Here is a 25743-nt window from a genome sequence, read left to right on the forward strand (position 1 = left end):
GATTCTGCAGGGGTGATTCTGGTCATCGTATGCCCGGCGCGACTGGAGCGCTTGCCTGAGGTGCGGGTTTTGAGAGATTGTCTTTAGCGCATGAAGGAGAGGGCCATGTTTCATAAGCGCAAACCGATACTATCGTGTGAAATTCAGCCCTCTTGGTGTCTTTGATGCCAATCATCAAACAACGTCACTAGTTTTCTTATCACACCATAAAATGCAAGTCAGCGTCGAGTATACCATTTTCGTGAAAATAAAGAATTCAGTTTAAAAGTTGGTAACAATAATTGAAAAGGGTAGTTAGTATTGAGCATTAAATATGACACTGAAAGCGCGAAGCTTTGACGATAAGGGGAACACTTACACTCGGCCTCAAAGACATGACGCGATAGCGGCCTATGGCCCAGTCGGTTGCTTCCTCATTGAGAAGATCGACGCAGACGCACATTTCGCATTGCGAAAGCCTTTTTGAGACTTGCTAGGGTGCCTCAGACTTGGAACACGGAGGCGCCATCTCTCTCCGCAACGACGTAGAAGGTCTCGATTAGTTCCGGTGGCTGCCACATGCCGGCGCCTATTTTTCCGTCATGTTTTTCGTAATTCGGGGGTAGCGGCGCCTTTTGAACTGAACGAGCTGCGTACGTTACGAAATTCGTGGAATAAAGGGGAACTTCGCGTGATTCGGAGCAAATCGCTTTTTTTTTTATGTGTTAGCTCATAGCGTATTCACTTTGAGACATACCATTTACGCAAACCTTTGTATTATCACGTACAACAACAGCATTGCGAAGGCCACACGGCATCATAAAGATATTGTTTTATTAAAAAAGTGACAAAGTTTTATACGTATGCGAATCGACGCACACAGTAAGCGAACAATAATCGGAGTAAAGCCGCGAAATGACACCGCACGTCGGCGAGCTGAGCACACGCGTATTAAGAAAATATCATTCTAATGTGTTCCTATCCCGTAAGCAATGGTGCTAAAATCAACACGTGCGTCGTAGAGACACGCGAGCTCGTCACTTCGAGGAATTATTGCCAGCGTCAAGAAATATATGTGGTTTACGGAGTTACACAGCATTATGCCGTAATGGATAGTAGCGACGTGCTAGATGTAGTAACGAAATACGTCTACATACGACGGATTGTGGCTGCAGATCCAGGTCTTGAAACATACGTAATAAGCAAAGCAGGCATAGAAGTACGTAAATAACTAGAATCAGCGTGGGACGAGTGCTTTCGAAAAGTACCATAGGATCATGAATGACAGATCACCAGCTGTGGCGTAAATAGGTGAACATTTCAGATGGTACTCGAAGGAAACTACGGCGTCATTTTGATTATGAAAATTTATTTGGTCGTGTTTTTTTTTTTTCGGAGTAAATCAGATGGGATAAGTTAAATGGAAACGTCGTTAACTTTTAATGCAAGGACGATGAGCTAAAACTTATATATACACTATAATAACTGCAGGTACACGCTAATGCTCCTAAACATAATGTGGCTTTATTTTTATAATTTTTTTGTTGCAATTTCTAGCCCTACACACGAAGATCGGCGCTGCAAATATTTCAGAATGAAAACACTTCGTTAAAATTGTGTTCAAAACATCCTCCAATGCGTTCCAGGTTCTGATGATATTAAACCAAGCGGGGGACCACATTGCCTTATAATGGCGATGCAAGGTGCATTAACTGACAGTCGCACTTACCATTTTGGCGCCTGCGGGTGAAGAACTTTCATCTCGCACGCAGAGCTGAAGCTGGCTGACACACGGTGCGACGCCGATGACATCCCACCGCCCACATTGGCAGAAAGTGCAGCTGATGCAGTTCATGGACACAGTAACCAGCAGTTGCTGGCGACGTTCGGATGAACTTCTTGCACAAACACAACACTGTCGATTGCCGATTGCAGTGGACAGGCGAGCCTGCAGCATCGCATAGATTCCGAGGCCTCGCAGGGTTTGAACACACGTCACAGTTCGCAACTGCAGGGACTGAGAAGAGGGCTTAGCCTGGTTAGTCCTGGGCGGAGTCGAAACGTACGGAATCAAATAGCGTAACCTGGACAAGGTCAGGAATGCAAAGCTGTGCTTCGGCTGCTCCGTAGCATTCTGCTGGGGTTAGGCCTATTCTCGGAAAATCTCGCCTATCCGAGACGAAGCACGTGCCGCTATCTCGTATCTTGATCGGCAAACGCCTTTGCTGAAACATTTGTTATCTTTGGAAGCCAGACATTCTGGTTCCTGACTTCTTCTTGCTGGCGTTCTTTAAATTATAGCTCAACTGCTAGGTTTTCTTTTCCTGGGCTGGCCCTGCCCTGCAGAAGTACCACGCGATGTGTAGTTCGCGCACATTGCAGATTGTGTGAACGCAGCTGATAGTATCTTCACATGACGAGACCTTTTTGAACGTTTCATTGTTATCAGAAGAGCATCATGAATGAAAGAAGGATGGAGTAGACGCTCAAATTAAGCGATGAATTAAGTATACCAATTTTTAATGTGAGCCGTAGCTAGGACGAAGATGCCCTGCTCGTACTGTATATAGGTGCTCAATATCGTTTTTGATGGCGCATGTAGAGGCGCACATAACAAGAGAAGCTATGGGTGAGGACGAAGGAATGCTGGTGGGATTTGTACCTCGGGCTCCCATTATTTTTATTTATTTTTTTATTAATGTTCGGTTGAATCTCGTTTTGTACCGGAGTTCGCCACAAAACTGTATGTACTACATAAGAATTGGTTGAGGAGGGGGGATGCAGATATAGACGTCAAAGCAATCATACACATCCTTCCCGACACTCTAAACCAACTTACATAAGTAGGTCAATAGATCAGATCAGATCAGTAGATGATTAGCAGCAATGTAACTTCAGAAATTACCAGTTTGATGATTTCGGAATGACGCTGATGACGCTACAGCAGGTCGGAAGGAAATCGAAGCTGCTGGCTATCAACATGGAGAGTCGTACTTCGACGACCATGATAATGATGATACACCTTTTATGTCTAAATTGAAGTTCAGTGGGAGGATTGTAGAGCAGATCAGGTTGGAATGCTGGCAGAAATCGACTCGCGTACTAGCCGGACTCGCTTGTACTTTGTGCTAGGCTTTTCACCAGTCAGGGCCGCCTCCCTCACGTAGTATGGATGACGGTCACTACAATACTGCAAGCTTGTTCGCATAGCCCCATGATATACGAAAAAACGTGGGACAAGCTTCACAACAGGGAAGAGCCAGCGGTATTGGTTTGGGCGAAACTAGAACCGAAATATAATAGTTTTCAAAAGGTGTTCGTGTGTTCCTCAACCAATAGCTTATGCGGTTTCTCGTTTTATGCTGGTGGTTTTAACACTATCCTTGCGACCAGATTTTAGAGCAGCTCTCGCGTAGTCATTTTCTGCTGACTAGTTCACCGCCATCCGGATCTGTCTCTCTGTGGATCGTGGGACGGCAGAATCTTCGATGCCGTGCCTGCACCGCGATTTGCCAGCATTCGGGCGCTGTAAAATATTTTCAAAGATATTTTCACCGTACCATTGTGTTATTTGCGTTATTTGCAAGGTTATTTGCGTTACCCCAAATTAAAAATTAAGTGTTCCTTTCAGCGAGTGATATTTGTAATAGATGTCATTCGCGCAGGGTCACACTGTGAAATTCAGTTACACTCGCACCGAAAGACGCTGGCCCTGTGGTGAGTGGGGTGCGTGACCTAGGTCACTGGCTTCGCCCGGGCGACTGTGTAGTCTCTGGGGATACACATGAATCTCCAGTCGTTTACATGGACCTGACAGGAGTAAGCTGAGTTGAATTATCGGGTCAAAAACCGTTTACCGGTTCCATGTAAACCCCGTCGGGTCGGGTCGAGGAGACGACGGGCCGAGTCTAGTGAACTTCCGCGCAAAGAGTAAATTGAGTTGACCCCGCTGCAGAAAGCATGTAGACACTGTCGGGTTGAGTAGGGGCACAGTGGGAGAGGAGAGCAGTTCGGAAAATGCGACAAATCCCAGGGGGACAACCTGAATCGGGGGCCATCTTTTAGTTCTTCGCTTCGACGCGAGGTGTCCACGCAATCGCCGCTCGTCCAGAGCCGGTTCTGCGCTCGTCGGGTCGGTTCCATGTTAACCCTCTAGGGTCAAGTACACTCAACTCTCCAACTCGACCCTCCGCTTTCGGTCCATGCAAACAGGGCTTTTACGGCCCACGTAGTTACCACGCGATATTACACTCGCGCTGTTAGTGACATGAAGCATGTTGTTGTGGCTGTAGGAAGAAAGAAATGAAAATGCACGGGCCTACTACTGGCTCTGTAGCTGATCCACCTCCGCTGCCTCGTGCGCACAGAAGATGAAGTAGACAAAAAAAGAAGAGGGAGAGAAAGACGCGCGCCGCAACAACAGCCGTCGTCCACCACCGAAGCAGTGGCGGGTGCAATGACGGCCTACAACAGATAAAAATCAGTTGCTGGCTAGCCCCCGCCGCAAGCGGCGTTGACCTACCGTCCCAGCCCCGTAGGGCCAGGAACAGCCACCCTTCACCACCTCCCCCTGAGATGAGGCAAAAGGTGGTGATTCGAAGCCATCCACTGCAGCATCTCTTTCTCTCTTTTTTTCCCTCTCACCTTCCTCCTTTTCGTTACGGCTCGGTTGAGGTGCCCGCGAAAAATTGTGAAATACGCTACGCGTTTTCATTCCTGTGATACAATTTGAAACGCTGTCGATGCCTGCTGTCTGTATCTGCTTCTCTAGGCGTACGAGGAAGCTCCAAATGAAAGGCGGCGCGTAGAAGCCTGGACCTTTAATGTGCGCTGACATCGCACAGCACACGGACGCCGCTTAAGTTCGGTGTTGGGTGAAGGAATACGCAGTATAAAACTTATTCGCGTGACATCATTGCTGCTTTAAAGGCAATATAATAATAATTGGTTCACAGGAAGGGAAAGGCGGTATCTTTCACACTTTTTTCTGTGGACACCTGAACCGCGCCGCAAGGGAAGGGAGGAAGGTGGACGTTAAAGTGGAAAGAGAGAAAGAATGGCACGCACAACACAACAAGAGAGAGAGAGAAAGCGGAAGAGAGTGCCTACGGCGAATAAGGGTACAGCATCACTAAATTCCGAGCTCTGGTTGTACAGCGTTCCAAACGGCGTCTCAAGTGTCCGACAAATGAACGGCGCGCAGAGGAATTGCGACGGTAGACCGGCGCCGACGCTTCGGAGACATCTCTTTTGTTTGCTTTTATTTCGAACCGCCCAACGTCATGGCGCCTCCACAATACAGGGTGGCCACAACTGCCACCAGCTAAACCTGGTGGTGAATAGATCTATACAAATAAGAACGTTACCTCCGTAACGTTCTTATTTGGATAGGCGTGATACCAGCAGTTCATAACCTGCTAATTGATGTCACTTACCCGGTTACTGATTGATTTAGAAATGCAAAAAACGGGTATTTCGCTTTATTTGCTGCTTTCAGAGGACACTCCTTCCTAGCACTTTGGCTTCAAGTCCGCCTAATTGATTTTTGAAATTGACAAATAAGTATGCGCGACTCCTGAGTGTGTCTCTGAGAAGCGCCGGTTAAGAGCGTCTAATGCAACGATGTGCATCACTGGCGCGCCTCTTTCCTCCAGGGATCATAGCGCCCAGGTCTGGAAGCATTTCCGTCGGCGCATACGACGTCGTCCTGAACTGCGACGCAGCAAGGACGCTGCTCACCTACTGCCCTGGGGACAACATCCGATACGGAGATCTTACCGTGGTGGAGCACCTCATCTTCTTCGGGAAGGTGTGTGGAGCTACGGTATGGTATGACTCATGTTTTGTTAAACACCTGCAGTCCTATAGCTTTTTATCACCATATTTGAGGAACCCAGGTACGGCAAGATGATAAAGCTGATTCGCTCGATGGAGCCATCAGATTGTGATGTCACTGTCATAATTCAATCGAACTGTCCTTTGCTTTGTGCAAAATGGTCACGGCGGAGAAAAAAATGATTGCTTTAACAATAGCTGATTTCCTGGATCGCAGGAGACTCATTCGTCAGCTATCCTCCAAAATGTTCATGGAGATCGTGGGCAGATTTAAATTAGGTTCATAATTTATTGCAGATAAGAATAAAGATGTGTGCTCTTGGAAGGCGCACGGGAACTGTTAATCCTGCTTTCGCCGACTGGTCTGTTCCTGTTCCTTTCGTGAGTGTGTTTCAAATAAATTTTGTGCACCGCGACTACTGAATTTCTATAGCTTTTGTTCTTTGTGAGTCTAAGGCGCGTTTGGCGAAAGTAAACGGAAATCGAAATCTTGTTTGCTGCCTTGACCTATTCATTTATTTTTCGAATTGCGGAACTTTCTCTCCCCGCAATACATTAGTGGTGCGGGCGGAGTCTGACTTTGGACTCCATCTTACCTTATATGCCTATCAATCCCTGGTCTGGTAACGCCAGCGCTAGGCACTTCTAGACATATTGAACTGATATTAGTGCTTTGTGCGCACATGATCAAGCATATTTCGTTGGGCGATTATTGCCTTCATTTGGTTTGCACTTAAGTCAGACTAGTGCTTTTTCATTGAAATGCGCATTGTCCGCAGCTGTATGCTACGTTCGCACCCGCAACCTTTTACACAGGCAAAGGGGATTTCCAGCCGTACAGTCCGGTTCGACGTCACCCGACTCATGGGCTACATCGGGCTGTTCTATCGTTCTCGGCGCGCCAATAACCTCCCCCGCAGCATTCAGCGCCTCCTCAGCACTGCCATCACCATTATGCCGTATCCTAACGTAAGCAGGCTGCGCATACCCCCCGATGTGCTTGCATGGACCGTTTGAATACCGTTGAGACGTTAAATGGGCCTATAAAGCTACTTTTATTAACAGTCTTAAAAAGTCCGCTAGGTTTATTTTCACCTCAACCACGCCATAAGGGAAGGGAGGAAGGTGGAAGAGAAAGTCGAAATAGAGAAAGAGGAGCCGTAGTGGAGAGCTACGGAGTAATTTCGACCACCTGGGGATCTTTAACGTGCGCTGACATCGCATAGCATACGGACGCCTCTCCGTTTCGCCTCCATCGAAACGCAACAGCCGCGGTGTGCCGCCAGTTTGGGTTGCGTGTTCTTGCAGCATCGACCAGTGGACTTCGCCCTATTTCCTATCCTAGCCCCATTATCTGCACGGTAAATGTTCCTTGGTAACGATAATATTGCCAACTTCCCCCTGACGCTCTTGTCCAGTCGGGTAAGAGCCTCCGCTAGGCTCTATCCCAACTCTGTCTAGTATCGCGTGGCCTGTTTTTGTGCCGCACACCGAGCGACAGTAGTCTCTCAGTGGACGTACACATAGGCAGTCCTAGCGCTCGCTTTGCTTATACCCGCATATTAATACATCTATCTTGTCTTTCTCAGTCACCCTTAGGTCCAGATACGATGTAGCGTATACAATTTTACTAACTATAAAGACTTGCACTAGCTTCCCCAAGTTCTATTCTTTCAGCCCTCGTTCGTTAATCGCTACTCTTGTGATGAGAGCGTCTGGCGCCACATCCCCATCAGGTAGTTTAAAGTTTCACCTTTCCACCCGTGAGTCTGAAGCGTCAAGTCGAGGGTTCTGATCTGGTCTACTTTTGCAATCTCTTTCCCTTCTATGGAAATTAGCAATCTCACTCACGAGGATTCTCTGAACATTCTTCGTCCTTTTACATTTAAAATAATTGCATTAGAGGAACTTTGTCGTCAGTTTTAGCTTCATTTGGATGCTTAAAGAATTCACTAGATTTATTTCAATTTGGGATGTTTGAAACTTCCGCGCTAGGTCATGTTGTTGTGACATCACAACCCTATCAACCAATCAGGATTATTTCCGACCGCATGTACGGCGGCGGCTTCTTCTTTTCGGCGAGTAGTCAGTATATGCTAAGCATAGAACGAGACAGCGGTTATAGGTTGCGTTCGCATCGCCATCTCAATTTTCACGCGACGACTTTCTTCTCAACGTACTACATACATCTTCACTCTATGACGTCATTCTTTTTTTTATTCCTTCTTTTTTCCTCCGTTCTGACTCCAATGGTCTCCACGAGCATTGAAAACTTCACACTTTTTTCACCAAGACGGGCGTGCAGCGCAGCATTTGAGGTATTCTCCGAGCGGCATGAAATATACAGTGACTTCTATCTTCTGAATGGAGATTTCGGTGGGTTGCTCCAAACTTGGCTCCGACTTATCGCCTTAAGACTTGGAGTTCTGCTATTGCTTCACTAACCATTTCTTTTTTCTTCCTCCTCCCCCAACTACGGCGCCACGCCTTCTTCTACCAAAACGTTTATTAATTCATTCTCAGCGGCTACGTGTGCTCAAACGGTGGGCTTGCCTGTTCTTAAAGATGATGACGTAATGGATCACACATCTCAGAGCATGCACCATAGCTCATTTACTAGGTCCACCGTTATACAGCTCAAACCAACCAGATATCGAGGTCTATAGATTTTTACCTGAACTTGCCGGAATAGATAATAAAGCAACAGGGCTATCTTGGTTGTGCGGTGCATCCGTGGTGCCGCCGTAAACCTTAATCCGAATACCTGCGAAGCCCGCATTAACCAAACTATTGTTCCCCTCAATTATTTTTATTTGGTTACAGGAACCTTCCGGACAGTTTTGGTGACAATTAGAACATTCTTACACATGTTGCTCTGTTTTATTATTCTTCGCTTCTAACGAGATTGTTTGTGGACCGTGATCATTAATGCTCTCGCGTTAATAGTTATCACAACCTGCCAATTCAGAACGTATTGAGCTGTTTTTTTTTATTTGAATATATTGAAACACCAACATCTACGGATTGCCGCAGTCCACGGAGCTCAATCTAGCATGCCACTTAATTTCTCAACAAGACAGCCATTCGTGAGAAGCGCATAAACTTAATGTCAGTACTAGTATATTGCCATATCGTTCGATACTACTACATCGTGTACGGTCCATATACAACGAGGTATCTTGAGGCAGCATTTTGGTAGTTAGCGGGTCAAATCTTCACCCCTTATACGCAATATCTAAGCCACGTTACATCGTTCGGCATAAACACACTGGCCACAGCGTTATTTTGTGAGCAGAGTAGTAGATCGTGCTCCCATTTGGAGCTCTAGTGTTTTGAAAAAATGGTTATGACAGCTGGATTCTTTCACGATATATTGAAACTCAAGCTATTAAAACGAGCCACACTTACAAGAACGGGGACAAACCAGCTGGCGCGTTCGTTTTGGCAGTGGTTGATAAGCTGTTTAAGAAGGCACTGTTGCGATGCGCGAGTACCATAGTTGATGTCAGCCAAGATATTTCAGGCGCCTCAAGACAGTGGCTTAGAAGTACCCAAAAGAGACCCCGTGGCGTCAGTTACATAGGGAAGAAGCGTCATACGTCCTTTACCAGATTACCTTTCGTAGCTTATTGCTTTGCTTTTACAAATCACTTTATTAGCTGCAGTGCTAGTTATGTCATAAGTAATCGAAATAAAATGCTGGGATACAGTTGTAAGCTCACGTGTGGAAACGAGAAATCATTCCGAGTTCCATGCCCAGTTCCGTTAGGAGCTTGTCCTGCACTTCGTTGCTAGTACCATATCATTAGATATCACTATCACTAACAATCGCTATCTCCTCAGTAATATTTTGTATATATGTCTATTGTGATTATTTATTTATTATTATTTTATTTGGAAATACTGCAGTCTCGGAAGGCCAAGCTGGTGGGAATATACCGAAAAAATGCAGGTCAGCTTTAAAAAAAAAAGAAACATAATTGAAACGGGCGTTTGATTTAACAGAAGAAAAAAAAAGGCCTCACACAGCAGCATATGCAGACCAGTAAATGAATGCCTTACAAGAGCACAGAATATAACATTACACAACAATAGGACATGTAAATAGAGGTAAAAACAGCAGAATAGCAAGAACATCGCAACTGTAATGCGTTTGTTACTCAAAACTTTGCAAAGAAAAAACGGCTGCAGGCAGATTGTTCCACTCTATTACTGTTCGTGAAAAAAGGAGTATTTAAACAAATTGGTGCGTGCGGTATAAGGGAGCAAATTATGGGCATGTCTGTGTCTTGATGAGCGTGATAAAAATGGCTCAATATAAGTTTGTGAGTTGATGTTCAGATACTTTTTGTACAGATACTTTTTATAAATTGCAAATAAAAATTTAGGTTGTGCAATTTTCCGCCTAGTTTCCAGTGTTGGGTTGTTGTTATCTGATAGAACCTTTGATATAGAATCAGTAGCTTTATATTTATTAAATATGAAGCACACTGCACGCCTTTGGACCATTTCCAGCTTTTGTTTGGCTTTTACGTAGAAGGGATCCCAAACCACTGAAGCATACTCGAGTTTCGGCAAGATAAATGCTTTGTAGGCTTGAACTTTTAGGTCGGAAGGTACCGGTTTTAGCTTGTGTCTTAAAAAGCCGAATTTACGTGTAGCAGGGGCGTAAATGTTTGTTATATGCTTAGACCACGAAAGAGTGTTAGTGATTGTATTTCCCAGGTATTTGTATTCATCTACTTCCTTTAAAGGGTGACCATCGATAGCATAAGAAAATACATATGGATGCTTTTTATTTGTGACGTGGAGCAGTACTGTTCTTTGGGAGTTCAGTGCCATGCCCGATACCGCACATCATTCACTGATATTAGCTAGGCTGTTGAGTAAATTTCTTTGGTCTTGTTGACATGTTATTTATTTATAGAGAAGGCAATCATCTGCAAAGAGGAGGATGTTAATAGCGGGATGAATGTAAGTAATTATGTCGTTAACGTAGATTAGGAAAAGGATAGGCGCTAAAACGCTTCCGTGTGGAACTCCCGATGAAACAGGTAAAGTATTGGAACAATGCCCCCGATGTCGGCAAACTGGGTACGATTTGAAAGGTACGCATTGATCCAATTTATTATGAAGGAAAGAATACCGAAATGCTTAAGTTTAGACAAAAGTTTGCTATGAGGAGCCCGATCAAAAGCCTTGCTAAAGTGAAGAAAAATGTGATCAACCTGGCCAGCTGAGTCAAGAACTTTAGCAATGTCATGGAATGTTGTTACTAGCTGGGTACACGTAGATAATCATTTACGAAATCCATGTTGGAAGGGAGACAGCAAATAGTTACCTTCTAGAAAATTTGTAAGAAAATGAGACACGATATGCTCTAATAATTTACAGCTCGTAGAGATTAAGGATATAGGACGGTCGTTTTTTATTAAGAGACGATCTCCTTTCTTGTGAAGCGCTATAACGCGAGCTATACGTCAGTCATCTGGCAAAATAGCAGTGCGTAACGAGAGGCTAAAATGGATACTAATATATGCGACACTGGTTCAGCATAGTGGCGAAGGAAGGAATTGGGAATAGTACCTGGACCTGGAGCCAATTTTTCTTTCAGGTTTAGTACGAGTGACAAGACTCCTTTAAACGTAATAAAGTCTTGGTCTGAAGTGGATGGCAATAACATGTTAGCTGTCTCATCTCTGGGAGAGAACACATAGTGGAAATAATTGTTCATAAATAAGCAACTTTGCTTGGCTCCGCAATGATTTCAGAATTTTTAATATTCGACCGATTCCCACACTTTCAGTGCCAAGGTAGGTGCCAAAACCTGTCTGGATTAGTCCTCATAAAATTTGGCAGCGTCGTAGAGAAGTACTTTTTCCGAGAGGATATGAACTCAGTCGAGAGCACTCATCGCTAACACCGTCATGTAGCCAAGTCTCAGTTATGATCGTTATGGGCGGGTCATACATTAAAAGAAGCAGTTCAAGTTCCGCAGATTTATTCACTAGGCTCCTGGAATTAAAATTTAAGACCCTCAATTCTTTAGCAAAAGAGCATTCGCACTGTCATAAGTCTGTGGATCACGAGCATGTCTGATAAGAACGCGTTTATCTAGTGTTTCGTCCCAAGCAAAAAGGTTGCCGTCATGAAAAAGCATGACATAGTCAGCTGCACCGTCGGGTCACATGATTGAGCGTGGTAGCGGGATGGCATTTTTTAGTAGCTGCCCAAGCAGGACAAGAACAAGTTCCCAAGGACGACAAAGGAAGTATCTCGTAGCAGATGTGCTGGCGCCTGCGGCGAGTATCAGTGACAAATTAGGACAGACGAGCCCGCTTTAGATTTTATTGGCGTCGCATTTTCAAGACCTGATGTAATTGAGTGTGACCCAATTTTTTTTTCGAAGGCTAGAGTCTAGACAAGAGAAAATGATACGCACACTTACAAGTTCATACGAGAGTTACACAATAAACCTGAACAGAATACGCTCCGGTTACGGACTGGATTAATGAAGTTACCTTTCTCCCGCCACCACTGAATTTTAGAGCAAAGGTGCGTTACTCCTCAAAATAAACTTGTACAGTCAGCACGCCACACAGTGTAGGGGCTGCTGAAGAACGAAGAAAACGCGAGGACATTTTGGGGAAGAGCAATACAAAAACAAATTTATTTCATCAATAAATAATTTACAGCACAGAACGGAGGTGGAAACAATACAGTCATTAGAAACTATGGTCAATTGAGATTAATACCATGCCAGTAACAATTAACATAAAGAAAATATGTTTTACAGCACCAAATAATTTAGCAACGTACAACATAGCATGACTAATACAAAGAAAGCCAGGGCGACTAAAGCCGAATTCCAACTGTGGGAAATAATCCACTCTTTTCGTTCAAAACATTTGCAAGGAAAATTATACAAAGACTAACAACACTCAACAAAACATATTTGCAGAAAAATGTGGAATATAAAAAATAAAACGCTTTGTCAATTCTTCAAATGAACAGTCTCGGGGATAATGTACATATATTGCTGGACATCCAAGCACCTCATTTCACTACCTTTCAGTGCTACGATCACAAGAAAGAAGAAAATATATATTTATTTGGCTGATGGCTCTTGTTGGTTTGTTATATATACATATTCACATCATGCGGGGTCACGTGAAAGGGCTCGGTGACCAAGTAGTCTTCCGAAACATACATCTTTGTGTCCAAACGAACAATTCAAAATACAGTGGGCTCTCGAAACAAATCATGTGAGCGACATTCGCTGCCCTCTCCACTAGAAAAGAAAAGTGCGTTTCTCGTCCCCATGTTGAATGCGGTATCATGAGGGCAAAATGAGGAAGCCATTGTCGACATACACGGTATTCCACACTATTTAGCTTCTCACGTGTATTAGCAAATTTACTACAGATTGAAACAGCGCAAAGGACATGACTACAAGAAAGAAGAAGGACAGAAAAAGCGCCGTGTTCCTTTTTGTCCCTCTTCTTCCCAGTGTTAGTGTCCTTTGTGCCATTCCAATGTTCTGCATGAACCAACTAGCCCCATGGCAAGTATTTCTGCAACAACAATACATGCAGTCACAGAGGGCTGGCGGAAGGTAGTCAGATAGAGTACAACAACGGAATCGTTTCTATTCACATAGCGCCAGGTACTCAAAAGGAAAGGTTCAAAACAAGGTGATAGAAAATGAAGAAAGTTGCATAATAGCGCAAAATGGCCCTGAATGCCGCACAGTATGCGCTGTCTGTTAAACCTATATTCCATGACTGCTTCAGTTTTTCCTTCCTGAGCGAAGAAACATTTCAAATGGTGATAAATTATTTTAGCAGCTTTACAAATTAACGTTCTTGCATTTACGGCGTTATGATAGTGAATAATATGAGAGAATCTGGAAATTATTCTTATCGCGTTATTCGTCACCGTCTGGCAGGGACAGGCCACGCACTTAATATCCCTTATTGAAGCATAGTGTCTTATTCGCCATTCAGCTATAAAGCAAGCTTCTCTATTCGTCCCGCCTTTGTTTCTTATTGTGAGATAGTTGTATTGAATTGATATGTTTTTTTAAGGTGTTGCGAACATGGCAGTTCCCATGATTTTATTTCTCTTTGCCACAAATGCACAAACGACCTTCATGGACCTTTAGGTTCATGAAAGTCAGTGGCATATAAGCTTCTGTCAACCCATTCTTCAGCGCTATTCAGAAGCTTTCGTCTTTAACCAGAAAATAAAGGAATAAATGTAATAGGCTGGGCTCTGTAAATTAAATTTTTTTTTCGGTTTCTGAATCTAGTGATTACAAGTCTTCTGCTTTTTTTTTTTTCACATTTTCTTAAGTGGTGAATGAGATTAGGTACAGGAAACATCGTTACACTACCGTGTTCTGTCAAATTATTACGAAATCTTCTTGGCATATCGGGGGCACTTAGAAATCAAGTATAATTATTTACAAACCTATCAAGGCTAAAAGTGATTAAGCTGCTCAATGAGCCTCATAACGTGCTATAGGGTTAGTTTGCGGGAGAATTTCATCACAACCCTCCAAAAGGAGTGTGAGAAATATTAGACGCATTTTACTGCTTCTTCAGACTCAAATACAGCGTACATTTGTTGGGCGCATGTGGTGACACAAAAAACGCTGGTAGAATAATTACAACTGGTAGCGAAGGCATGGTTCATGATGTGCAAAAACAAACTTTGCGTGCGGTTAACAATACCCCTCTTAAAAACAAATTTACTGTCCCTATCGAGCTCTTGTGTTGGTCTAGAGCATCAGGAATCCCATTATCATATATCGCTATAATTTGATGAACTATATACAGACTACTTTAGTCTGGTAAGGTAAAGTGGTTTGAGGAAGAAGGAAACGCTAGCTAGAACCGCGAAAGTGTTCGTGCGTTTTTGAACCCAGATGCATTTGATCTGAGCCTCTGCGACACTTATCGCAGAACAATCACAACAGTTGCTGAGATACCAACTTACGCCCAAGACAATTTCGCAAACTGAGAATACGCACAAAACCATGCCTACACCTGCCAACATACCAAAAGGGCAGCACTGGGCGCAAGGCGAAACACACTTGCTTCCAGCGCTGTTCTTTAGGCAGGCAATACAAACTAGCCCGACACATTGCACCTTGCACCTTGCACCTGCCAACCTGCCAGTGAGTTTCCTAGCACAAGTGTAGCCTTCAGCGCTTCAACATGGGTTGTATGAATGGTCGTTACTCATGATGTACATGTTTTGGGATGAGCTGAAGAGTGTTTTCTAGCCCACTGTTCTTTCTTCTGGTATTTTTTCCCGTCACTTATTAAAAAAAAATGTTGTTTAGATTTTGACGGATATGTTAGGGCAGGGGCAGGTAGAAAGCGAACTTTCTCAATCTGTACAATATTCTTTTTTTGTAATGGTTGACTAATGGTCAAAATACTCAAAGCTAAAAAGTTACATCCACTACCGCGTCACCTACATTTCTGACAAGTAGGCCCGACATATAGCACTTCTTCAAGCATTATATGTCCGTTAGCTTCCCGGACACCATCGGAACAAAAATGCAGCACCGCTCATTGTCTTGCACATCGGCAAAAGCATGTAAGCTCGAAATATTGTTACTGTCATTTGCTACACCGTTGCTCATGAGGCACTCGTTACAACAAGAATTTGTTCACTCTTGCAAGAGCAGCGTACTGGCTACGTCTTAAACTTAGCAGCTGTCGTCACGGGGTGAGGCAGAAAAAATCTGCTTGCAGCGAAAGGCGCTATACATCGTAACATGCCGGAACACTCTGAAGTAGATGTAGTTGTCTACATAACACATTCTCTTGGTAAATACGAACGTATGACAGTTCCATAAATCATGAAGAAACTAAATAAAAACATTGTTTGCCGCTGCGTGGTAGACTATAAATTTTAATTGCCGTAATTACAACAAAATAAAAATGATTTATTCGAGATAGTGTTTTTCTTATTCCAAAGTAGGCTCAAGATGTAGCAGTAGAAGGGTTTGACTGACGAAATACAAAGCAACTTCATTCTGCAAGCTGCTCATTCACACTGAGAGTATAATGGTGAAACAAATTTTGATGTAAGATTAGGTGTTACGTCTCAGCTGAAGCAGATATTGTGAGCCTTCCATGGATCTTCTTTCATTGGTACATGCCATGATCTTCGTTCATTTGTACATACCATCGTCATCGTTCCGCGGCGCCGGCTCCGGCACGAGCCCGGGTTCGTGTTCGGATTAAAAAAGCTAGGCAAGGCATCGCTGTCCTTGACGTCACGACCTAGCCTTCTTTCATAATATCAAGAAAGACACATTCGATAACCTTTTCGGATCCGGTTGAAGGCCTCTAAACTGCCACTATGAAGCTGATTCCTTACGGCTGGAAGCGCAGTGCACCACAAAAAAAGCATTGTTGTATTGAAGCACCGGTGATTTCACGCTGACATAATCACGCGCTTTTGCAATCAGCGATCGCTGAAGCAACTCTTGCTTTCTGTCAATGCAGCTAAATCCTACTGCTTGGGAAAGGGAAGGTTTTTCCTAGGACTTTTTTTTATGCTTCCTGATTTCCAGGCCTTCATTCTTGTTCCACACATAATTAGCATGGGAGACCCTTCCCTGTCTAGCTACGTGCTTGTGGAAGTAGCCAGACAAATGTTAGTTTCTCTCTACGCAAGGCAGAAATTCATAAATCAATAATATTCACCACGAAGCATGTCAATAGTTTACTCTATTACGTAGGCCCCATATTCCTATTGGTGGCGCCACATTGCGGCCAGGAAGTGAATGAAAGCATCCCTGAGGCTTTCCATCGCCAAGCAAGAGATGTAGCTGCCATTGAATAAGAGGAAGCGTTGACTCAAGGAGGTTATTTGAGTTTATAGTTGTTAAAGGGTTGATAAGGATTGTGTTCAAGTGTCTTCGTTTGTCTGCAGTTTTTTAACATGCCGGATGCACATAACTGAAGAATAAATGGGGTGGGAAGGGAACCTAAGCTTCGCCTTTGAGTTTATGGCACGACAGCTTTTACGGATCCCATTCGTAGCTAGCCTTACTAATCCTCGTTCAATTAAAGGCATTTTACTCCTCGCCAATCCCTTAATTTGGTCCTCTGGTATTTTGCGTATAGCTCACGGAGCACTTAACGCTGTCACGTCACTGGCTCAAAGATAAGGCCTTAGTTTTAGCCCAATTATGTGTGCTCTTGCTTGCTGTAAAATTTAGCTAAAGGATAGCGACATAAATCTGAAATTTCATTGCATGCGTTAGGTGCACAGAAATTAATAGGACTTATCACTATTGCTGCTGTCTCTAACACACAAGGTCTCAGAAAGGCGTTGAGTAGGGCAGGGCTGTAGTGCCATGCCACGTTTTTAAGAAAATACAAATTCTCTCGGCAAGTCGCGCGTCCGTGTATTTTATTTGCGCTGACCCTGTTTAAGTTAGGCATGAAACATTTGCTACAAACATGCTTCGGAAGTTGTGCGTATCAGCGTTGTCAACGCATGTCTCGTTCTGTGTCAAGAATATCAGCAAAGCTGAAAAGCAGCACGATAGTTTTCAAGAATGAAGCAAAAAAATTGGTATTCAAGGTCTGTACTTTCTCATTGACACGGCATGAATGATAAAATTCAATGTTTTCACAGTTCCTTCTATAACACAGTTATAAATGTTTGCAAAAGGTGAGGTACTCTGTGGCGCGAGATTCCCGTGCATATGTTTTGAGACAAAGATAAACTTTTGAAATTGAAAGTGGTTAATTTGACCTCCAGACGTTACAAAATAACCTCAGAAAGCAAGCTGTGCCCAGATATAACGTACAATTGCAACAAGTGTTGTTATCTTGAGATTATGTGAATTTAAAAAGGTAGCATTGCATTTCACAAGTGGCAAATCCTTCATTTTTGTTCTCTTTGTCCGAGTTCAATGCTTTCACCCCAGCGGTATTGAATTTTTGGACTACGCCTTGTTTGAACAGATTCTCAGTTCTAACAAACTGCACACGTTTTGTGACAGCAACAGTAAACGCCCTCATCGTGTATAAACAGTTGTTGCATGCAGCAACACATTAGGGGACTGCACATACTGCATACAAAAAGAACAAAATGGGTGGGTACTTGGAAACCCATTTTAGCTCCATCACATTCACCTTACAAACAGTCACAATTTAATGTCCGCTCTTACACTATGAAGCAAGCGTACCGACTTGAAAACACAGTTCAACTCCCAAACAAAAGGCGAAACAAAAAACACCAGAACATCCTTCATTTCTTCATTTGCTTTAGGATTACAGTTAAAAGAACATTGACATATGAAAATAAATGAATATAGCGGCTATTGAATGCATTGCGAAAGTAATACAGCCCTTAGTGACCCGCTATAAACATGCAGGTGTACAACCTTTTTTTAGACCGCAGTATCAGTATCTACGCTATAGTGTGTTGCAAAAACTTCATAAACGATGCCCCGTAAATTTCACACAACGCAGTTCCAAAAAGCAAACGAAATGTAGAGCGCAGGCTAACGTAATTGCTTAGCTACGAGCACTAGCCTACTAGTAGAAGGAGTGTCAGAACATGGCACTACTGTCAAATAAATTTGTCTTGACAAAGCCGTATAGCCTTGAGCAACAAAGCACGAATGTCTTGATGTCACTCTGCACCGGAGATTACAATCCATGCTCCCATTTACAAAGCCATCACCCTAATCGCACGCAGCCTGTTTTCCTCCATGATTTGACGGTGACTTGCGTTCTTAGAGATCCCAAAATACAGCAGCGTTATTTTGTTTTCGAAAGCGCCGCTAATGCAATGTCCATGGAAACCAATGCAGCTACAGGTGGATGTCCTTAGCATTTAGAGACTTAGGTCCTTGCCAAAGAAAGCGGCCACTATTCTACTCGAAAACAAATTCAAATCTTAGCCACACTGAAAAATACCTACGGGTGCAAAAATTTAAACTCGCGTAGTGTACTTCTCCACCTACAAACTCGAACGTTCTATGGTTTCAATTTGGTTGAAAGCCGGAAACTTGCACCGAGTATCGATTCATTTTGCGAGCGCTCTAAGCTGCATGCTGAAGCTTGAGAATCTTGCAGGGCTCCGGCAGCCTAATTTAATAATTAAGAGACCATACGTAGTCGTCCTACTAACAATGCCGGCGTTCGGAGCCGACTGCGAGCATTTCGGATGCGATGCAGGCAGCCGGATGATCCGGCGTTTTGTGCTGAGAGCATGTAAGTGCCCATCGGTGAGGTTATTCCCTGTGCATCGGTGCACTCCACTGCATCCATAGGTATAGAGGTCGCCGCAATACCACAACATTGCCGAAGTAGTTCAGCGGATGGCTGGTTGGGAGGAGGTACATATTTCTTTGGTTACGTTTGACCACATAGTGCCTTAAGCTCATAGAGCTTTCCGACTTGCCCCCCGTTACCTTTTAATATGTGCGAGGCATCATTGCTTGTAGCTCTCGCAATATTTAAACTGACTTACGTTTAAGATAATCACCCTTCAGCTCGCCATTACATGTGTTAAGCCTTCTCTTCAACATGTTTACTTCTAGGGTTGCGAACACACTGAATCTACAGACATTGCTCGGCTAACTGGTTGAGCATTGTTGTGAAAAGGGAAGAGAATGTGGACGCGAAGGTGAAGGATGAGGTGAACGAAATAACAAGAACTGTTCAACGTTTGAAGTTGTGCACACTTCTTCCTTTGTCCTTGCAGTGTGCTCATGCGCACTGCTGACCAAAACCAAAATCAAGCATGTCCAAAAACGCCTTTCGTCCGGCATCAGCTTTGCAATCACTAACTTCTCAAACTGAGTTTTCACAACGTAGATGGACCGGAAGGACAAGACGCCCGGCCCCTGAAAACAAGCAATCAGCTACAAGTCACTAGTCAGGGGGTAAGTGAGCCGTATTTTCTGCGATAGGCCAACCGTACATTTGTACACCGTTTCCACCATCGGAGATCACAGAGAGTCAACTGGAAACAAAGACATGGAAAACACTACGCAACTTGGGTTAGGTTGAAGCAGAAGTGCGCGGTCGGGAGGTGGGCCGTCTAGGCTCCCAGCATCCGTTTGACGGTGTATCCGGGCACGGAATAGAAGAAGAGTGCCAGCAGGAGGATGAGCAAGATGGCGATGATGGCCTTTATGATGACCCATTTGTATTGGTGCCACACGATGTAGCGGATCGACTTCAGCGGGTTCAGGAACCAGATGAACGACGAGTCAGGTCGGCTGCGCATTGAAACAAAAGGACACGTTCTCAGAATTGCAACTCTTAAATCTGCATGTGTCATCCTAGGCTCTTGTGTTAGTTATTATTATTAACGCTGGGCTCAGCTTCTCGTGAGCACTCCAATAAAATAGACGAACACACGCAGTCAGAAAACAAAATTGAAAATAGCAAATGTCCGGGTTGCTGTGACCGGTGCCGCAAAGTTCTCTGGTTGCTCTGGGGCCGTATTTCTGGTCGAAAATCTGGGGCTAAATTTTGCAACCTTATATTTCAGTTTTATTTCATTAGCTTCCGATATAAATCGTGGACAAGACAACAGCGGGTGAGGATGCCAACTATCAGTCACAAGCACAGCTGGTCAGGACGCGATGCCGCCCCCTCTGGATACTCTATTGTCGTATGATCAAGGCCAGCCATGTCATAGCGTCAATGATCTGCCATTGGTCACACCTCGAAGTTTTTTCCTGAGCTTCAAGCAGCGCTAGCAAAACTCGTCAGGAGTTTGAAAAAGCGTCGTGGAGTTCCAGCGTCGTAGGCCTCGATCAGCCAATGCGGCGTGTAGATTGGGCACGTTAATGCAAAAGAGAGGGTGTGTTTTTTCATCACCAGCTTGAAGCCCTTCGTCGCGGAGTATGTGTCAGAGGCAGAAGTGACCAACGCCATATGACCGAATGAAGCAAAAAATGGAATAGACCCATTAAAAATACTGCCCCATGAGTACTACTCCTCTGCGCATCCTGTCTCATCCACGCTCGACTTCCTTTCTATTTGTCTCACTATAGTATAATCATCATCAATTGTGGCATGAAAGAAACACTACGGATGGATGATCATCAGAAACTGAAAACACAAGCGAAAAAGGACCACAGTCAGTTCGGCTGCTGCAATAATTTAAACTGCCCCATGTACAGTGGTGCCCCTCACTATTTCCGTTACCAACTCATCTCAGTGTCGAATAAGAGACCCGACTTAGCCAACAGGCGAACACATATTTATGGGTTTTCCACATGCGTGCAACTGCTCAGGAAAATTGTCAAGCAAGCAAATAAAATAATTTCAGTGTACACGTAACCAAAGGTTTACGCGTCGCACCATTTGTTTCTTGTACGGACCTCCACCAAAAACGACAGTTTATACACTGTACCTATACCATAAGGCAGAAAATCTGATGCATCGTTAACGCTACAGCTGCGTCTTCGTCTCTTCTTTTTTTTGCCCTTAGTACCTTAGCGCCGCAACACATTCCGCTGGATTGTTTTTTAGCACACAACCGTAAGATGTTCCGTGAGTGAAATTCCGTCGAGTGAACCTCGAGCAGACGCAGCGCCTTCACAAGCTCAAGCTACAAATCCCTCATAAAATACCTCAACCTGCTGTTTTCTCTATGCTACGTTATATTCTCTGCACATTCAACGTTCCAGTAATCATCTGGCGATTTGGGTCAGAATTTATTCATTATTATTCCACCTTAATCTACCTCGCCGTCTCATTCCAGGCCTTCAGATTACATACTCAGTAGTCCTACTGACATCGAAACTATTAGCCTGCTCCAAGATACACTCTTCCCTCATTTAGTAGTACATTCTTTACGACAGGAAATCGCGGTAGCAATCTTAATTGTGAGCGCTTGGACCTGTGGTCAAGTCAAGGTTTGGGAAACCAGGTCCTGTAACCGTATTATTTATGTACATACTTCTTTCGGGTATAATTCGCTATGAACATTAACCACCGCGTCAAACTTTTGGCACTAATTAACGTGATCTCGCCTTATACCAGTGTGTTTGAGGGATTTTTTTATTCGTTGCAAAAATGGTGGGACGCAAACGCAGTAGCTAACGTTTCCTTTATCGGGCAAATTAACAATTACACCACCAGAGATAGGGTTCTTTTGAAGTTTTCAGATCATGGCTGCGGCCGCACTGAAAGCAAAATTGTACGCTCTGTACCGTTTTGGTCCCACTTAATCACGTTTGAGACACGTTTAGCATTCACATTATGGCGAGACTAATTGCCTATGATCGCTGCATGATGCTCACGGACGAACGTAGTTAGCAAATGTTGACAAATATGGAGAGTAATGAAATGGTTTTGGCGTTTTATGGGGCGGCACAGGAGTTCCCTTGTCTCATTTTGTAATAGTTTTTTAACAATTCGAAGGTATGCTCTCTTGTAATTTTGCTGCGCGTGCGAATACTTGGTTCAAAGCTTAATTGGGTGAATGCGCCACGTGCAGTCGAAGTATGAACGGCAATATTCTAACATGACACAACACCTAAGCCAAGTCGCATTGCGACACCATTTATCAACTCTATCCTGAACATTCACAACCTCATAATCTCTTCTCATGAGCGTCCTGTTCACAGTACAGGAGGATCGCAGTGCATGTTCTTTACTGCTGAAAGCATCGTGCCGATTTAAACCTTCTGCAAAAAAATATTTCCTGGGACCACATCAACGCATATAATGCTTTGCTTACTTTGGCTTGTCCAGTGGGTCCGGCTCGTTTCTTCCCAGACCAGCAGGGTTTCTCTCGGCCTCTTCCCTTGTCAGCAGGTGTAGTTCAGCCTCCACTTTTCCCTGTATTGCAAGGAGCGTTTCATGAGACACATCCTGCAGTTAGCCTGCACCGACGGCCGGCACTACTCGACCTAAATTTTAAAAGAGCCGGATTTGGTTAGCGTCATGACAGAAAGGAAGTAATGTTCTGTAGGCACACTGGGCCTTTGACATGTTGGTACATTGAACGAAGTTTCCTTGCAGTGCTGACAAGGCGCGCGTGTCTCATTCTACGGTTTCCAGCTATACAGCAACACTGATTGCCACTACAGCTTGTAGGGGAGGTTTTCTTTCTGTGTGAAGAGACAATGTGTTTCCTTGTGTCTTCATCACGTCAACCCTAAGCTGCTTGAAGGCCAGCTGTGGTGGCGGTAGTGCGCTTATGACATTTCTTATAGACAAACCCAAAAGGGCGAAAGAATTAGCAAAAAAAAATATTGGCATGGGCACTTCAACCCCCTCCGCCCCCCCCCCTCCTTAACATTATCACGCAACAGCGATAATGGCTCCCGTTCGCCAGCTCCTCTTCTGGATCATCTTTTGTGTTCATTCATTTTGCTACTCGCCTAGTTACTAAATATTGGCGCCTCTAATATCTCACACATACTGTTTTGCGTTCTGTCATCGTAAGATATCCGTTATTGTGGAAGACCGCCCGACGTAGATATCAATTCCCACTTTAAACGAAGTGCGCACATATGCCCGCGTGGCCTATAGGGGCAGCCTGTATCACTCGCGATCGAAGCATCCTCAAATATTAAATTCCGATGTCACCTTCTCAGTTGAACATGGAGATCGAGTTTGCAGCGTTTGCCAATTCGGTCATGTCACCTACAAAGAGTCATGCCCGTGATTTTTTCATCATACAGCGCGTTTTGAGTAGGTAAACTTTAAACTGTTATCTTGCGCTTACCGTCCTGACACCACGTTTTGAGTTCAGCGTCAATGTGCTGTTTTCTTCACTAACATGCATTGTTTCAAGTTTTAAGGTTAAGAAAAGCTTGCTTAATTTGTTTAGAAATGCATCAGGGATTTATAAATGTTGCGCAAGAAAAAAAAACTGTACTTAGATCTGCAGACCTTACCGTAAGCACCATTTCGTCGTTCTCCTTCTTGACAAAGAAGGGCCACCATCCTTTGACGCGTCGTTGCTTGAAAAGCGAGATGGTGGGCACGTTGGCGTCTGCCTTGAGCATGTTCAGCCCGCACAGCTTGGACGACTTGGCGCCACGAGGGAACCGGTTCAGGTCCAGAGTGATCGCACCTGCACGAAAAGAGAGCGTGTGGTATTAAATGCGGCCCCGGGGTGTTCCATTGCATGCAGCTGAGACTAGCCTTATCCCAGAGCTAGCCTCACGACTATATAGACCGCGAGTGGCACCATTCAAAACGGATCTGCCGATGTGTTGCTCCATTAAAATTATCTATTCGTTTCTGCAGGGAGCTCGAGTGTATCAGTCTACCCGAAAGAGTAAGAGCTTGACACTGTACAGTACGGTCCACTGTTAAGGGGAACATAATGCCGCATCGCGGCCGTGCTTTACAAATCAATCCTGAAAGAGGCAGAAACAAAATATTGCACAAGGTTCATGCGCAGTAAGCACGGCCGACTGCTCTTCTCAAGCATGCACGTAATGCCATCCATTCTTACAAATGGTCGGAGGCAGCGCTTTGCAAAACTGTTTAGGCCACGAGATCTCATGTTCCATTTAACAGTAGACCGTACTGTACAAGTGTTGCGGCGTATGGTATGGTATAGTATGCTGTGGTATTTGGAGTGCAATATCCTGAAGCTTCACGTTAGCTTTGAATGTCGATGTGCCGGAGGAGGAATCATCAAGAAATGTCGAGGTTAAAACACATGAATTGGGGGCTCTCAGCAAAGGAATGTGTCTCCACCATCTACGCGACAGCTGTCGCGAGGCTTCGATCCAGCCGTATTGTGTTCAACCAGTACTGAAGCTGACGTTCACTGAGCCATGTCGGGGAAACCGGAGTCGCATATCTGTGGACTACAGCTGAGGGAATGTACACCTTCACCATGCGACATCTTGCGTTCTCTTCTACTGCCATGCCGCAATCACGCATATGACCAGCTCCCCCGAACATTGTACATACTCGATATGCGAGACCTGCTGGCAACTCTGCCTCTTTGCCTCAAAGCTTCATTGCAGTGGTGAGTTAGTGTAAAAAAGGAAACGTCTGTTTCTACGGAGATTTTAGCTGACGCCAGATGGACCTAACATTACTTGCACCGAGTATGAAATATTAGGTTTCCATGGCACTGCATAGGCGTGCGGTTAGGTAATAAGACCACTAACGGTTATGACCCACCACGCCTCGTAAGAACATTGCCGCTACCCACGCAACTCGATAAAGTCGTGAATATGAGTGAAATGATGAAGAACAAAATATTAGCAAAAAAAAAGACGGTTGTATATTCGACAATACGGTGGGCTACGTTATGGACCCAATCATGTCCCTTTTGACAGTCGTGATGGCGGCCCGTGCGTCCACGGGGTATGTTTTCCTCGACCACCAACTACTGATCCACTGACCTGATGCCTTTTCCCAACGCCTAGGACCAACAACTTGCTTCGATAGCGTGCTTTTATGCTGCTTCGTAAATGCTATTTATCAGGGAGAGAAAGTTGGTAACGAACGATGTCATTCACTGCTACAGAGATCGGTCTGTTAGGAACCTTGCGTGGAAGGTGTGCTGTCTTTCATACACTGTAACTGACCGAATGGGATCTTTCCAAGACACGCGACGAAGGTAACATGTAAGATGTGGCTCTCAGCAATTTCCTTATCGTTGCATGTTACATCGTGAGTAGTCATGGGGAAAATGACAAGAAAAAGAAGCGGATGAGGAGGAGTCCAACGCCTAGTGATGGCTAAGAAAACAAAGGGAACGTTTTTGGGTCATATTGCTCGACTATACCAAAAAGAAAAAAAAAACACACTCGCCCTGTAAAGCGGGCTGAAAATGTTTACTAAAACCATCTTCGCAGCGCAGAAAAGTTTATTGTCAGCGACCTGCTTATACAAGCTGGGCTAGCTAAAGGCCTGCTAAGAAAAATGACAAAATGCCCTAACTCTG

The 25743-nt window shown here is 44.3% G+C and overlaps 1 protein-coding gene across 1 annotated transcript in view; it reads right to left on the reverse strand.

Annotated features, from left to right (window-relative positions):
* Positions 1 to 19708: 19708 nt before the first annotated feature.
* The window catches only part of mfr (ferlin family C2 domain-containing myoferlin misfire), a 178824-nt gene continuing 172789 nt past the window's right edge, over positions 19709 to 25743 (reverse strand). The window contains exons 44-46 of the mRNA XM_084580089.1: positions 23726 to 23904; positions 22561 to 22661; positions 19709 to 20083 (exon numbers count right to left, since the gene is read on the reverse strand). Of these exons, the coding sequence (XP_084436215.1) occupies positions 19903 to 20083; positions 22561 to 22661; positions 23726 to 23904 (461 nt within the window). The 3' untranslated portion in view covers positions 19709 to 19902. The remainder of the gene's footprint in view (positions 20084 to 22560; positions 22662 to 23725; positions 23905 to 25743) is intronic.

This window comes from Amblyomma maculatum, chromosome 9 (genome assembly GCF_055883805.1).
Source record: "Amblyomma maculatum isolate TAMU_Amacu chromosome 9, ASM5588380v1, whole genome shotgun sequence".
Classification (NCBI taxonomy): domain Eukaryota; kingdom Metazoa; phylum Arthropoda; class Arachnida; order Ixodida; family Ixodidae; genus Amblyomma; species Amblyomma maculatum.